The sequence below is a fragment of the Cannabis sativa genome, chromosome 1 (assembly GCF_029168945.1).
Source record: "Cannabis sativa cultivar Pink pepper isolate KNU-18-1 chromosome 1, ASM2916894v1, whole genome shotgun sequence".
Classification (NCBI taxonomy): Eukaryota; Viridiplantae; Streptophyta; class Magnoliopsida; order Rosales; family Cannabaceae; genus Cannabis; species Cannabis sativa.
Genome location: NC_083601.1, coordinates 51299999 through 51314105, shown reverse-complemented (window position 1 = coordinate 51314105; position 14107 = coordinate 51299999). Strand labels below are relative to the sequence as shown.

Below are 14107 nucleotides of genomic sequence, written 5' to 3'. Positions count from 1 at the left end.
AATTTTTTATAACAGATTAAAAATTATTCTTGAATTATGTATTTTTAGACAGAAATTATAATGTATATTACATATTAAGCTTTTGTAACAAATATAATACAATTTTTTTTGGTTTGGAAATGATCTTACAATTTTAGCTATAACCAAATAGATTTAGCCAAAGAGGACCATATTCTACTATGCAAGTCTCGTATATTAATTAGGCGAAAATATTGAAAACTCATTTAATTCTGTGGGCTATATATGACTATTATATTGATATTTTTTAGGCAGAGTTATTATGATAATTACTAAAATTTCTAATTTTAATGTGTAAGTATTTACTTATATATAATAAAAAATAGTATTACTATTAGGCATCAATAATACTTAACACCTATTATAAATATATATTATCGTCTTTATATGATCTACACATTGTAAGACCATAGAAAATGAAAATTCCCTTAAAAAAATTACTTTTTAATGATATTTATTTTGTGATTTAATATAAAATTTTTATATTTATTTTTTTCTCACAATTTAAATTTTATAGTAATTGTTGTACGAAATGGAAACAATCAATGACTTATGATTTAATTTACAAGACCAACAAATACGCAACACAATCAAGAAATAATATACCAAAAGATCAAGATTTAAATAATAAATTTAGTCGTAAAAGAGAAAAGAAAAACACCAGGTTTAACGAGTTTGAGTCATGTGCAACGTTCTACATCTCGGTTTGAACAGTAGCAACCATATCTTTATTGATATCAATGTCCAAAAGGTTACAAGAATCCTCACAAACTTTCAGAGATTACAAGATGAAGTTTCTCTCTCTAGTTTCGACTATCTGCCTCAACCTTACACTATCACAATTTTAACTCAAGCAAATCTGGTCTAATTCTCACACAAGTTACAAAGATTTACAAATATATAGATTTGTATTGCTATCAAAATTATCTCCTAAATTATCGTGGTACATTTACACTACCTTAAATGATCCAACTCGTCACCAGCAACAATAATCCACGCCAACTTAAAAAATACGCTTTCAGTACAGACAATCTGGAAGCTCTATAAACACACAAGCCTTCTGGATACGTACATAGCTTCCTTCCCGGATGGACCTTCAAGACTGACAGTAAGCTATCCGGGAGTGTACCTTCGAATTAATAATAGGCTATCCAGGAGAGACATTCCATATATGGTACAAGCTTATATGGAAGTACCTTCTAAATTCTACAAGACCTTTCACACAGGGCTTTTTAGATCCACAATAAGATTCCGGTATCTGCTCTCCAGATAACAACTTCCAATCTCGAATGAAAAAACTTGTAACCATAACCAACAAATTTTCACCTTGATTTCAAGTTGAAGTCGCTTGATAAATTATTATTTTAAATACTATTATCCCTTCAGCCCCCTCCGGGCTCAGCTGATTCTAATCAGCTTCAGGCATTGCTCAAACTTACTACTTGGCACTACCTTGGTTATCGTATCAGAAGGATTGTCTTCAGTTAGAACCTTGGCAATCTTCACAGCTTCTTTCTCCACGATCTCTTGTATGAAATAAAGCTTGATATCAACGTGCTTAGTACGTTCATGGTGCACACAATTCTTAGTTAATTGAATTGTACTCTGACTATCACAATGAACAGTAATAACCTTTTGAGTGAGCTTCAGCTCCTCCATCAACCCAGTTAACCATAGTGCTTCCTTGATCGTTTCCGTCAAGGCCATATATTCTGCTTCAGTTGTCGATAATGCCACAACCTTCTAAAGGTTTGCTTTTCAACTAATAGTTGCTCACAACATAGTAAATACGTATCCGGTCAAAGACTTTTGGGTATTAATACACCCTGCATAATTAGAGTCCACATAATCATTGATAACATCAGTCTTCATTATAGTTATTCATGCCAAATACTAATCCATTCTCAACAGTTCCCTTCAACTAACATAGAATCTATTTCAAGGCTTCCCAATACTTCTTTTCAGGATTCCCATGAATCTCATTACCATGCTTAGTGCATATGCTATGTCTAGTCTACTACAAACCGTGACATACATCAAGGATTCAATGACACTAGCATATGGAACTCTCGACATCTTTGACTTCCCAGTTTCATCTTTTGGCATTTGAGTAGCACCCAGTTTGAAGTGTTGTGCAAGCAGAGTACTCACTGCCTTAGAGTAACTAATTTCAAAGGTATCTAGAACCTTTTTGATGTACCTAGTATGATTCAAGTACAGTAGTCTTTTTCTCCTTTCCCTTCTTATATCCATGCTTAAGATCTTACTAGTTGGACCCAAATCCTTCATTTCAAACTTCGTCTTTAGTTGGAGTTTCAAGTGCTTGATCTCTTGTACACTCTTGTTGATGATCAGATTATTATCTACGTAGAGCAACTGATACAAAATATCTCCATTTTCTCTTTCAGAAATATATACAAGGATCAAACTTACTTCTCTTCAAACCTATCGTTGTCACATAATCATCAAATCTCATGTTCCACTGTCTTAGAGATTGTTTCAAACCATACAGAGACTTCTGCAACAAGCACACTCAGTGTTCCTTTTCTAACCTCTTCAAATCCTTCAGGTTGTTTCATTAGAATTCTTTTATCCAGATGTTCATACAGAAAAGCATTCTTCACATCTAATTGTTCTAGTTCGATGTCTTGACACGCAACAAGTGCCAACAAAATTCTAATTGATATGTGCTTAACAACTAGAGAAAATACCTCAATTAGATTAAGCATTCGATGACTTTACTATCTTTCAGTATTGGTATTACATGGTTGGCATCAAAATTAAGCATTGTTCATGTGTTTGCTATCTCAATTAGATTTTTCTTTTACTATATATGTTGATGGCATACTCATAGTTGGCAAAGACAAATCTACCATAAACCATTTAAAGCAAAAACTTAGTAGTGAGTTTGAGATGGAAGACCAAGGAGCAGCTAACAAAATTGTGGGCACTAAGACTATAAAAAATAGGCCACATACAATCACTTTAACTCAGGAAGGCATCTCAAAAAAGTGATTGAGAAGTTTGGCATGAAAGATTCTAAACCTGTTTCTAGACCTTATTCCAAACAGTCACAAGAACAATCTCCCAAAATAGAGGCTAAAACAGTAAAAATGAAGAAGGACGTTCCCTATGTTAGTTGTGTTGGTAGTCTCATGTATGTCATGGTCTGTACATGACCATACATCACTCACTGTATGAGTGTAGTGAGGAAATACATTATAAATTTAGGAGATCACCATTAGACTGCACTCAAGTGCATTATGAGATATGTCAAAGTAACAATGAGCACAAGTCTGGTATATGAAGATGAAACAGATCAAAATGAAGAAGAAGTGACTAGATTTGTAAACCCTGACTATGTTGCACATCTATACATAAAAAAGTCACTAACTGGTTATGTGTTTACAGCTCTAGGAGGTTCTGTAAGTTGAAAATTCAACCTGCAAAAGGTTGTAGCGCCTCTCACCAACTGAGGTAGAATATATGACTACAACTAAAGCCATTAAGAAAGCTATATGGATTAAAGGTCTGACAAAAGAAATGGGATACGATTCAGACAATATCACAGTGCATTGTGACACCCAAAGTGTACTCTATTTGATGAAAAGTCCTATGTTCCATGAGAGATTCAAGCATATATATATATATAAAGTACATAGATGTATATCTTCCAAGATAGTTGGTGTGAAGAAGATCAGTACTCATGTCAACTCAACTGACATGTTTAACCAATTACAAGAGAAAAGTTTAGGCTTTTCCTAAGCTTATGGAAGATTGAAGGAAGATAGATTTCTGTTCAAAGACACTCAATGATTGATGGAACGACCAATTCTTTATTTACTATTTTTATACATTTAGCTCACTTTGTTACCAACTGTCTAAAATATAAATTGTTAGAATTTTAGACACGTGGTTAGTGATCAACTAATTTAACTATTTTTACAGTTAGTTAGTTAGGTTGTTGTTACTCGATTTTTCCCAACTTCTTGGAGTTCCATTATTACATAAGAAACTTTACTTCTCAATTCTAGGAAATAAGCTAGAGAAAAAAACTAAGAAAAAAAGATTGAGAAAGGAGGGATGTGCAAAGGCTATGTGTGTTTGATCACAACACTCTCATGTGAGTGAATTGTAGGTGCAAGACACCATTTTTGTTCTTGATCCTTTGAGATCACTCTCCGTAATTTAAGCTATTTTTCTGAATAAAAATTGATCACAAAGTGGTTATTCTTGGGGATAAGATCCAAGCAAAAAATTATTTAAGAATGAACCTCATTAAATTTGGTGTCTCCTCTTATCTATGCTACAACATTCCATCATAGTATCTTTCTATTTTTCTTAATTATTTTTCTAGTTTTACTTAGCTGTAATTTTTGTGTTATTCCCCATTGATATTGAAACTAACCTATTTTTGAAGTGTGATTATTCACAACATTGCTTTTCAGGAAAAGAAAAAAGCAAAGAAAACAGAAAAAAAAAAAGAAAAAAAAAACAAATATACAAAAATAAAGCAAATAAATAATGGGGTTGACACTCTAACACAAGAAAAAGAAAACGAAATGCAGTACCAGTACGTACTTCATTTCGGTATACTTTGTTTCGGTTGAAAAAAGGATATAACGTTAATTTAATGGTAATTAAATTACCTCTGTCATTTGGGTATATAGTTTTAGAATCACAAAAAAAAAAAAAAAAAAAAAAAAAAAACCCTTTTTACATATGTGTACTGTAATATAAATTAAATGATTTTTTTAAGTGTGATTTTTCAACAAGAGTCAAGATCTTTCTCATCACTCAATTTTTGGATATCATATAACTAGCCACTATAAAAAATGTTGCTTTTAGTCACAACAAAACTTGTGAGTAAAAGTAAAAAAATTGTGACTAATTATAAATTGTTATTTCTATATTGTGATTAAAAAACTCATACTTAAAGGTATTAGTCACAAAAATTACAATTTGTTGTGATTAAATATATTTTTAGTCACAATATGATTAAAATTAAATTAGTGACAACTTGTAATTTATGCTGTGATTAGTTATCACTAAAAGTAATAATTTTTTGTAGTGAGCACATGCTTAATGCCCTGGTCATGACGCGAATAATTGATGACTGAAGAAAGTGATTTTGACCTCTGATTTCTTACCTTAATCACTAATTTGCCAAATATGCAAAAGCTCATAAATTTTTAAATTAATTAAGTACATCATGAAATTATGATCGACATATATAAAATATATATTACATGGCAAAGTAAGTTAATTAAGTAACACGAAAACATGTTTTCATAACATTAAAGTAGGTCTAATTCACCATGCGCTCGATCCTACATCTTAAAAAACTAAATTAAACTATAATTTTAACTAATCATCATCATCATTCATACTTGTCCATTATCCACATGAACATTTGACCTCTCATTTCTTACCTTAATCACTTTTTTATGACCTTCAACAATGTTATCCTTGTACACAAAACCACTAGAGATCCAAATATAAAGACCCAAATTTAAGGCACTCAATGCAGCCAACACCCAATAGAAATAGTGTAGATGAGAACGGTTTAAATTGTCCCCAAGCCAACTCTGCTCATGATCATCATCATCACCATATCTAGAGCTAATCACTTGAACAAGAGATATTATCCAACCACTCATGAAATTTCCAACTCCCAAAATACTAATATGAGCTGCAGCCCCCAAGCTTCTCATTCCTTCAGGCATTTCGGCATAAAACAATTCTTGGAGTCCCACCACAGCAAATGCATCGGACACTCCACAAATCATGTATTGTGGCAATAACCACCAAACCCTAATTGGTACAACAGCCTTAGGGCTATCCAAGAGCCCGTGTCTCGAGGCGATATCAACTCGTTTCGATTCCACTAAACCCGAAACAACCATGTTGAGTATGGAAAGGAAGAGGCCAAAGCCGATCCGTTGCAACACGGTTATGCCAGAAGGGTGTCCGGTGAATTTTCGGGCTAAGGGAATGAAAACCCGGTCATAGATTGGGACCGCGATGAGAATAGTGATACCGACGAGGCTTTGAAGTGATGCTGGTGGAAGTAGGAAGTGTGATGATCCAATGGAACGGACCATTGTGCTGCCTTGTTTGGTGAAGAAGGTGTGGAGTTGAGCTTGGACTACGTTGAACATAAGACAGCTTAACCATATGGGAATGAGACGAAGGACAAGCTTCACTTCTTCTACTTGAGTCACTGAGCACAATCTCCATGGATTTTTACCTTCACTTAAGTCTTGGCTGTCGATGATGGTTGCCTTGTTCAAGAATCTGTAATGGGTTTTTCATTATTAATTCATTAGTATACGTTAAATATTGTTCACTACTAATATGATAGAAATTTATTGGGGTTATTTGTTCAACATATTATAATTTATTGATGAATATATAGCAATGAATATTAATTAGAGTTATAATAAATATAATTACCTCGTGGCACCAAAAGCAATAAATTAGAGAAAAATATAAAGTGGACACACAATTTTTCATTCACTAATCAATGAACCGGCCTATATTCTATATCTATATATATATAGTATGAACAATCATTATTTAGGAAAATTGTGGTATAGTTATGGGGTTGAACGGAGAGAGATAAGAAAATATGATACTTTGAGTTAAGAGAGGGGAACAAAAATAATGTTAATATAAGAGAAAAGTTAAAGGGTACAAGTGGTGCCAATCACTCTCCTACGTGTTAATATCGCTATTAGTTCAATTTACTATCGGGTCACATATAGTTTAATATAATAGCTTTTAGAGAGTATCGCTAGCCAATAATAAGGTGACACGTTTTAAGGGTGCTAAGCACAACTGGTGCCCAATAATAATGCTCGTTAATATAAATATATTTTTGATATAGTTTTAAAATAGAGATTTTTTGTAATTAATAAGTAACTAAATTAAATTAAAAATTATTGTTTTTTTGCTTAACTATAATATTATTGGTACTAGTTTACTTTAAGTAGACGCATTTAATGAGAATATAATATACTATATATATTTGAGGAGGGCTAAGGACAGGACACTCTTTATCACACTCTCTTTTGTACGCTCTTACTAATTTAGCGACACATGTCATCTTTTAAACAATATCTATTTTTACTTAATAACTAGTCATAATATTACATTTTTATTACATTGATGCCATTTTAACTAATTTACTCAAATAACTTCTATTTATCAAAGAGAAAAAAAAATATTAAAAAAAAATCATAATAAATAAATAAATAAGCTAAATTTTATAATATTACATATATTTGAAAAATGAGAAATTTTATTTACACCTCAAAAACTTTGAAAGATAAAGACTTATTTTAATAATTTTTATGTTGTATAAAATTATATATTTAATAGAACTAAGTTTTTTTAATTTTTTTCTTCTAATTCATATTCTTAAAAAATATACCTATCAAATAAAAATAAATTATATTATAAATATTACGACAAAAAAAATTAAAATAAAAAATTATATGAAATTTTATTAGCAAAAAAATAATAAAAATTATACATGGTTTAAAAAAATTATGAAAATAAAATTAAAATAAATATTAAAATGAACACAAAATAATGTAAGAAAAAAAATGGAAAAAACATTAAACATAATTTTAAACTTTATTTTTTTAAAAAATATTAAGGTGTACTTATCTTTTTGTGGAGTGCAAATAGAACTCTGCTTAAAAAATTTAGTTATAATATTATAATAAAAACTCTAAAGAATATAACTTCTACTAGATGTACGACTTTCACAAAATATTAAAAAATAAATTATTCGTCTTAAAAAATCAATCACAAAAAATTAATGCATATATAACAATAATGTATATTTTTTGTTTTCCTTCCTCTTGGTTTTTTTTACTTTAATTGTTTATATTTTGCTTATTTTCATTTCTTTATATACCTATTGCATTATTAATTAATACTTGTACATGTCACAAACTTGAAAATATTATTATAAATACGAGTATTTTTTGTATGTACTCCTATTAGTAGATGATATAGATATATTTTCTAAAAAAATAAAAATAAAAATAGGTTATATGTAAATATGTGCACATTAGTTTTGTATATATTATATATTCAACTTGCACTAAAAACAATTAACAATAATGTAATTTTACATACATATTGTAATAGTAATTATGTTTATATAGATTGTATACACAAGTGGGGTGTGGTATGAGGTGTTTTAATTTTTTTTAAAAAAACTCTTTTTTATTAATTAAGAGGAATTAACAAAACATATGTAACAATAAAAAATTTATATCTGTGTATTGTATTTATTTATTTTTATTATGACATATTTTCTTTAAAATATTTATTTTTCAATAAATTGAAAATTATTTGAGCAAATTAGTGGGAATGGCATAATTGTAATAAAAGTATGATATCATGACTAGTTATTAAGTAAAATTAAGTCTTGTTGAAAAGATGACATTTGTCATTAAATTAACTAGAGAGTGCAAAAAAGGGTGTGATAGAGAGTGTTCTTAGCACTACTCTATATATTTTCTTTATTTAAGTATAATAATTGACATATCATTATCCACTGTCCATTATAACAATATTATTTATACATTATTTTTATTACACCAGTTATATAATAAAGTTTTTTTTTTTGAATGAATTTATATAATAAAGTTAAGTGTCACATGAACATATAAATTAGGGTGGAGCTGACGGTACCTAGATTCATGGCCCATAATTTATTCTTTTATTTTTTGAAACCAAATTAAGCAAATTATATTTATTTACATATTTCATAAAATGTAAGTGATCATATACAATGGGTGAAAGTGACTTATAAACTTTCTAGGAGTAAGGGGTTTTATTCCTCTGAATTCAATCTTTTTTTGTTGTTTTTCCAAAAAAACTACAACGTATATGTATTTATGGAACTAGAATCAGAATAGAAGAAGGTTTATAAAGGGAAATTTGATTTTCTATGCTTAGAAAATCAAAAAATTTGATTTTTAAACCAAAAATTTAAAACCTAAAAAAACTATTCCTTTTTTTTCAAAACCCCAAAAATACCCCCCTCACAATATTCTCTCTCTCTGCATCATCTCTCTCTCCCTCTATCTCACCCCAACCGCCCACCCTCACCCGAACCACCCTCACCCACCCACGTCAACCCCAATGCCGATCACCACCCTCACCCCCGTCGACCACGACCCCAACCCCTCCGACCCCAACCCCAACCCGAAAGAGCAACCCCAGTCTCTGAAACTTTTTTTTTTTTTTTTCCTGCGATTTGAGAGAGGGAAGAAGACAAAGGTCCGATGGTCGGACCTTGGGGGTCCGATGGTCGGACCCATCGGACCCCCAAGGTCCGACCATCGGACCTTTGAATTTTTTTTTTTTTTTTTTTTTGCGATTTTGGAGAGAGAGGAAGAAAGGGTCCGATGGTCGGGTCCGATGGGTCCGATGGGTCCGATGGTCGGGTCCGATGGGTCCGATGGTCGGCTTTAATTTTTTTTTTTTTTTTTTTTTTTCTGCGATTTGAGAGAGGGGAAGAGAGAGGTCCGATGGTCGGACCTTGGGGTCCGATGGGTCCGATTGGTCGGACCCCATCGGACCCCATGGTCCGACCATCGGACCTGGGGTGTGGGATTATTGGGACCGGCTAGATAGAGAGAGAAAGAGAGATAGTTTTAGTTTGGGGGTATTTTTGGGGTTTTGAAAAAAAAAGTATAGTTTTTTTAGGGTTTTAATTATTGGTTTATAAATCAAATTTTTTGATTTTCTAAGCATAGAAAATCAAATTTCCCTTTATAAATCACTCTTACCAATTATGTCATTTTCACCTCATAATACATGTTGGCTTAAATATAAATATGTTATAACGTTATGCTTTTTGGCCTTACATCATTAACAAATATTTTATTTTTGGCCCCTTAAAATTATGGGGCCTTACGTGTAGCCTTTTCAGCCTGATAAGTTTGTCCGCATCATTTTATAAAGAATTTAAAAAAAAAATTCCCTAAGACTTGTCCGTTGGAAACTTCAAAACAACTTATGTTCGTAGTTGTAGGAGTGGCAAAATATAAGATCGTGTTATGTTCGTATCATATTTTATTTGACACACTTTTATATTTTGTGTCAGACGTGTTGACTTGTTTTACTCTGCTTCTAATTTTCTAAACAGTAACATGATCCATAAAAAAATCATATTAGGTTCTTGTTGATCCAATTTGACCCGTTAAACTATTATTTTAAAGTTAGAGTTATAGAGAAAATAATAAATTTAGTATTCTATTATAAAACTTATATACATATAATAATTTTCTTTTTTTTTTTACATATGAAAATTAAATTCTTTTATTAAATAAGTTTTACATAGTTATATTAGGTATATTGTTATTAATAATTTTCCTATTCTATTTAAACAACATATTAAATTTGTATTAAATGGATTGTTAATAGGCATTTGATTTGTTTTTATTTCATGTTAAGTTGTGTTATGTAAAAACCGGTTTTCCCACCTTTATCCTTACCCGATCAATACGATATAAACAAGTTGAGTAATGAATATAAACCATATATATAGTATAGACTTTTTCCATTTTCTAGTGCGCAAAGTGGGAACTCACGAACGAGAGGTACCTGGCTCTATGTCATATATATATATGGCCTATATTATATATGTGTATATACTATAGATATAATATACAGATGTAGATGCATATGCTAACTTGGGCTCTACTTAATTAATTAATTAGCTGATCAGACAATTTTCTGACTACCACCACGAGGTCCTCGTCAGCTATCAACACAAAGTCGTCCTCTCTCCATATATAGTAATAGTTAGTGACCTTGTAGTTATTTCCAAATTTTTATACTATAATTTTCTTTTTGAATTTTTGTACTAATTAAATAAACACCAACTTTTGTGTGGACCATATATAACTACAGCTTTTCATGAAATTGACACATACCTGAATTTATTGGTAGGGGTCAAGAGCGGAGCACCTAGTTGACCATCAATTTCAGGCCCCACAACCACTACTACATCATCATTCCCATAATATATGCCGCGCGTCTCTCCCACGCGCCACTTCCGTGCTGCCGCCACCAACACCCGAGCAACCGTTGTCAACGGGCTTCCCGCCGCAACCCGGTTACGGTACCGCCTTGTTCCTAGTAGAAACAGCCCTAGCGCCGCTGCCAACACCGCCGCCAATATTCCAAAACCAAGTGTCCAACTTATGTTGTCCTATTTGTATATTTAGTTAAAAATAAAAATATAAGAAAAATTTATAAGTGTGGTGTTGACGTAAGTTACTTTCAAAGATATACTGTGAGTGTGTCACATAAATACGTATATTTATAATTAGTAAATTATGTAAAGCTTCCACACTTTTCTAGATGTACTATCACTTTAAAAAGGAATAAAATTAAATCCCTGTTCAAACACTCTCTAAAAATATATATATAATATTAAAAAATTTTACAATTTTAAATGAGTTCATGGTTGCATTCTTATTTGTTTTTGTATTTAAAAGAAATTTTTAATTTAATTTTTAAATTTAATATATCAAAAATAAAATTTAAATATATTTCACAAAAAGTTTTGTTCAAATCTTTCAAAAAATTTCAAAATAACTTAAATAATTACAATTTAATCGACCATAAATCGAATAATTTTGAGGCATAAATATTTAAGTTTAACTTCTAATTGTAAATAAATACATAAATTTAATTTATGACAGCAATAATAATTAAGTTATAATTTTAGAATTTTTGTAAGTACCTAATTCTTAAATTTTAAGTTAATTGTCAAATGATAATTTCTATTTAGTTCAAATCATTAATTTTTTTAAAAAAATTAAATTAATTTAAATGCATCAATCAAAAAATAATACGTAAATAATGTCATAACATTTAAACATTTCAAATTTATTTATAATTAAAAATTAAATTTAAATATTTATCAAAATGATGTGAAATGCTAAAAATGCTGCATCGGTGGACTATGACGAAAGTATCCTATAATATATATGTCTTAATAACTCCGTATCTAAAGAAGAAGAAGAAAAAAAAGCCACTAGATAATTAGTGATTATATATGAGTGTGAGTCATTAATTAGTGTTTATGATATTGGAGACAAATTTGGGATATTGGTTAGTGAGATATGGGATCCATAATAATTAATCAATAAAATACTTTTGTTTTTTTTTTTATATATAGTATTAATTAAAGAAAGAACCTGTATATATATAACGAGTATGATTGCCACGGTGGCACCAGCAACAATCCCCAAATACCACCAATTGAAGAAAGAGCTCTTAGCCTTTTTCTCTTCGGCTGTTTTCTCCTCAAACTGGTCGGCCGCAAAGGTCTGAACACACGGCTTGTGTCCTCCTTCGCCCACTGATAACACGTACAGTGACACGAAGAATAACACCTTCTTGTACTCCCCACAAATCGACGATGCTGACAACGTCACCATCACCATTCCCTATATACCATCATTTTTTTAATAAATTAATATAATTCGTTACACACTCTCACATTCTTATCTCAAATTCTAAATAAAAAAAATTAGCAATTTTCATCCTCAAATTTTAATATATACTAAATTATTTTTTAAAAATTTTTTTAAGCGTTAAAAATTTTTCTGAACTATTAATATTATTAGATTTAAGGACTAAAAGTTCAAAAGGTATAATTTAATACATATCAAAGTTTAAGAGACATGATTTAGTATATTTTAAAGTCTGTGAGCATAATTTAATACCTAAACAAAAACAGTAAAATTGAATAAAATTAAACAAAAATCTTTAAATCTAACTATCTTAATTGATGAGAAATTTTTAACGCCAAAAAAGTTAAAAGGATGAAAATTGCTAATTACCCTCCAATAACTATCCGACAAGAGCCAAAAAGTAAAAAAAAAAAGAAAAATGTAACTCATTTTACCAATCCAAAAAATAAAACAAAAGGAAAACTCCATTCATCTTACCTCCAATTGTAACGTAATTAAATACATATTTTCAATTTAAACGAAAAGGATAAATATGGTGAAAATTAAGTACCGTTAAATAAATGATGGAGGAGAAAAGTATGGTGTGGAATCGGCCGAGGAATGAGTCGGCCAATAAGGCGCCGAGGATTGGGAAAAGAGATGAGACACCCACCCAAAAGTTTACGTTTTTGGCCGCAGTGGCCATTGGTTGACGGAGAATGTTAGTTAGGTACATAATCAGGTTCCCGGCAAGACCATAGAAGGCAAACCGGTCAGCCACTTCAACAACTGATATAATTAATTAAGAAGATGATGGGTAATTAATTATTAATTTGTATTATAAATAGAATAATTAATTAAAGATTATATATATATATGGACTACTTACAGATGATGAAGAGTGCCGCATTCCAGCCACCTTTGGAGGGTTTTGTTTGTGTAGTTGAAAGTTTGTTGTTGTTGGTGTTGTCTTGATCATCATATTGGCCATTATTGTCTGGTTTCATTGGAGTTACAGAGGAACTGTCCATGAAATTGATGATGATGATGATGACGATGACGATGATGGAGTGTTGTGGTAGTGTTTTGGCCAATGGGGTTGTCCTTTTATAGGCCAGAAGTATAGAACCTTTTTTATTAGCCTACACTATATTTATAACCGCTATTAATTAATGAGATAATATATATAAAAGTTAGGGTGATTATACAATACACCCTTTAAAAGAGATTTATGGGTGTACTTTTAACTTGTTTTGGCATTTAGAAAAAAAATTTAGTCTAATTTTTTTTTTTTCATATTTATGTAAGTTATAGCTATTTAAAATATCCTACAAAATTTTGAAAAAATCGGAATAATTTACAATATAGAAAATAATGTTCCAACAGTCTATTTTACACTCGTATAAAATAAAATAATCACGCGTCCAACACACTGTTTGAACATAATTTTCGGCGTGTTAAATTTTTCTAAATTTCTTAAAATTTTGCAGGATGTCTTAAATAACTATAACGTACATGACTATTAGAAAAAATTTGACTAAAAAATTATTTCGAATGCTAAAATAGATAGAGATGCATCAATATATCTATTTTAA

The 14107-nt window shown here is 30.5% G+C and overlaps 1 protein-coding gene across 1 annotated transcript; it reads right to left on the bottom strand.

Annotated features, from left to right (window-relative positions):
* Positions 1 to 5207: 5207 nt before the first annotated feature.
* On the bottom strand, positions 5208 to 13662 carry LOC115703762 (protein NRT1/ PTR FAMILY 5.4). Its single transcript, XM_030630996.2, has 5 exons — positions 13402 to 13662; positions 13084 to 13301; positions 12255 to 12506; positions 10983 to 11260; positions 5208 to 6315 (listed from the first exon to the last, which is right to left on the bottom strand). Exons 1-5 carry the CDS (start codon positions 13541 to 13543, stop codon positions 5403 to 5405), a joined length of 1803 nt encoding a protein of 600 aa, XP_030486856.2. The 5' UTR covers positions 13544 to 13662; the 3' UTR covers positions 5208 to 5402.
* Between the last annotated feature and the right edge of the window lie 445 nt (positions 13663 to 14107).

Coding starts and splice junctions, on each gene's coding strand:
- LOC115703762 (XM_030630996.2), bottom strand. CDS start 13,543: ATGGACAGTTCCTCTGTAACTCCAATGAAACCAGACAATAATGGCCAA. Junction 12,507..13,083: donor CCTCCATCATTTATTTAACG/GTACTTAATTTT, acceptor GATGGTATATAG/GGAATGGTGATGGTGACGTT. Junction 11,261..12,254: donor TACTCGTTATATATATACAG/GTTCTTTCTTTA, acceptor ATATACAAATAG/GACAACATAAGTTGGACACT.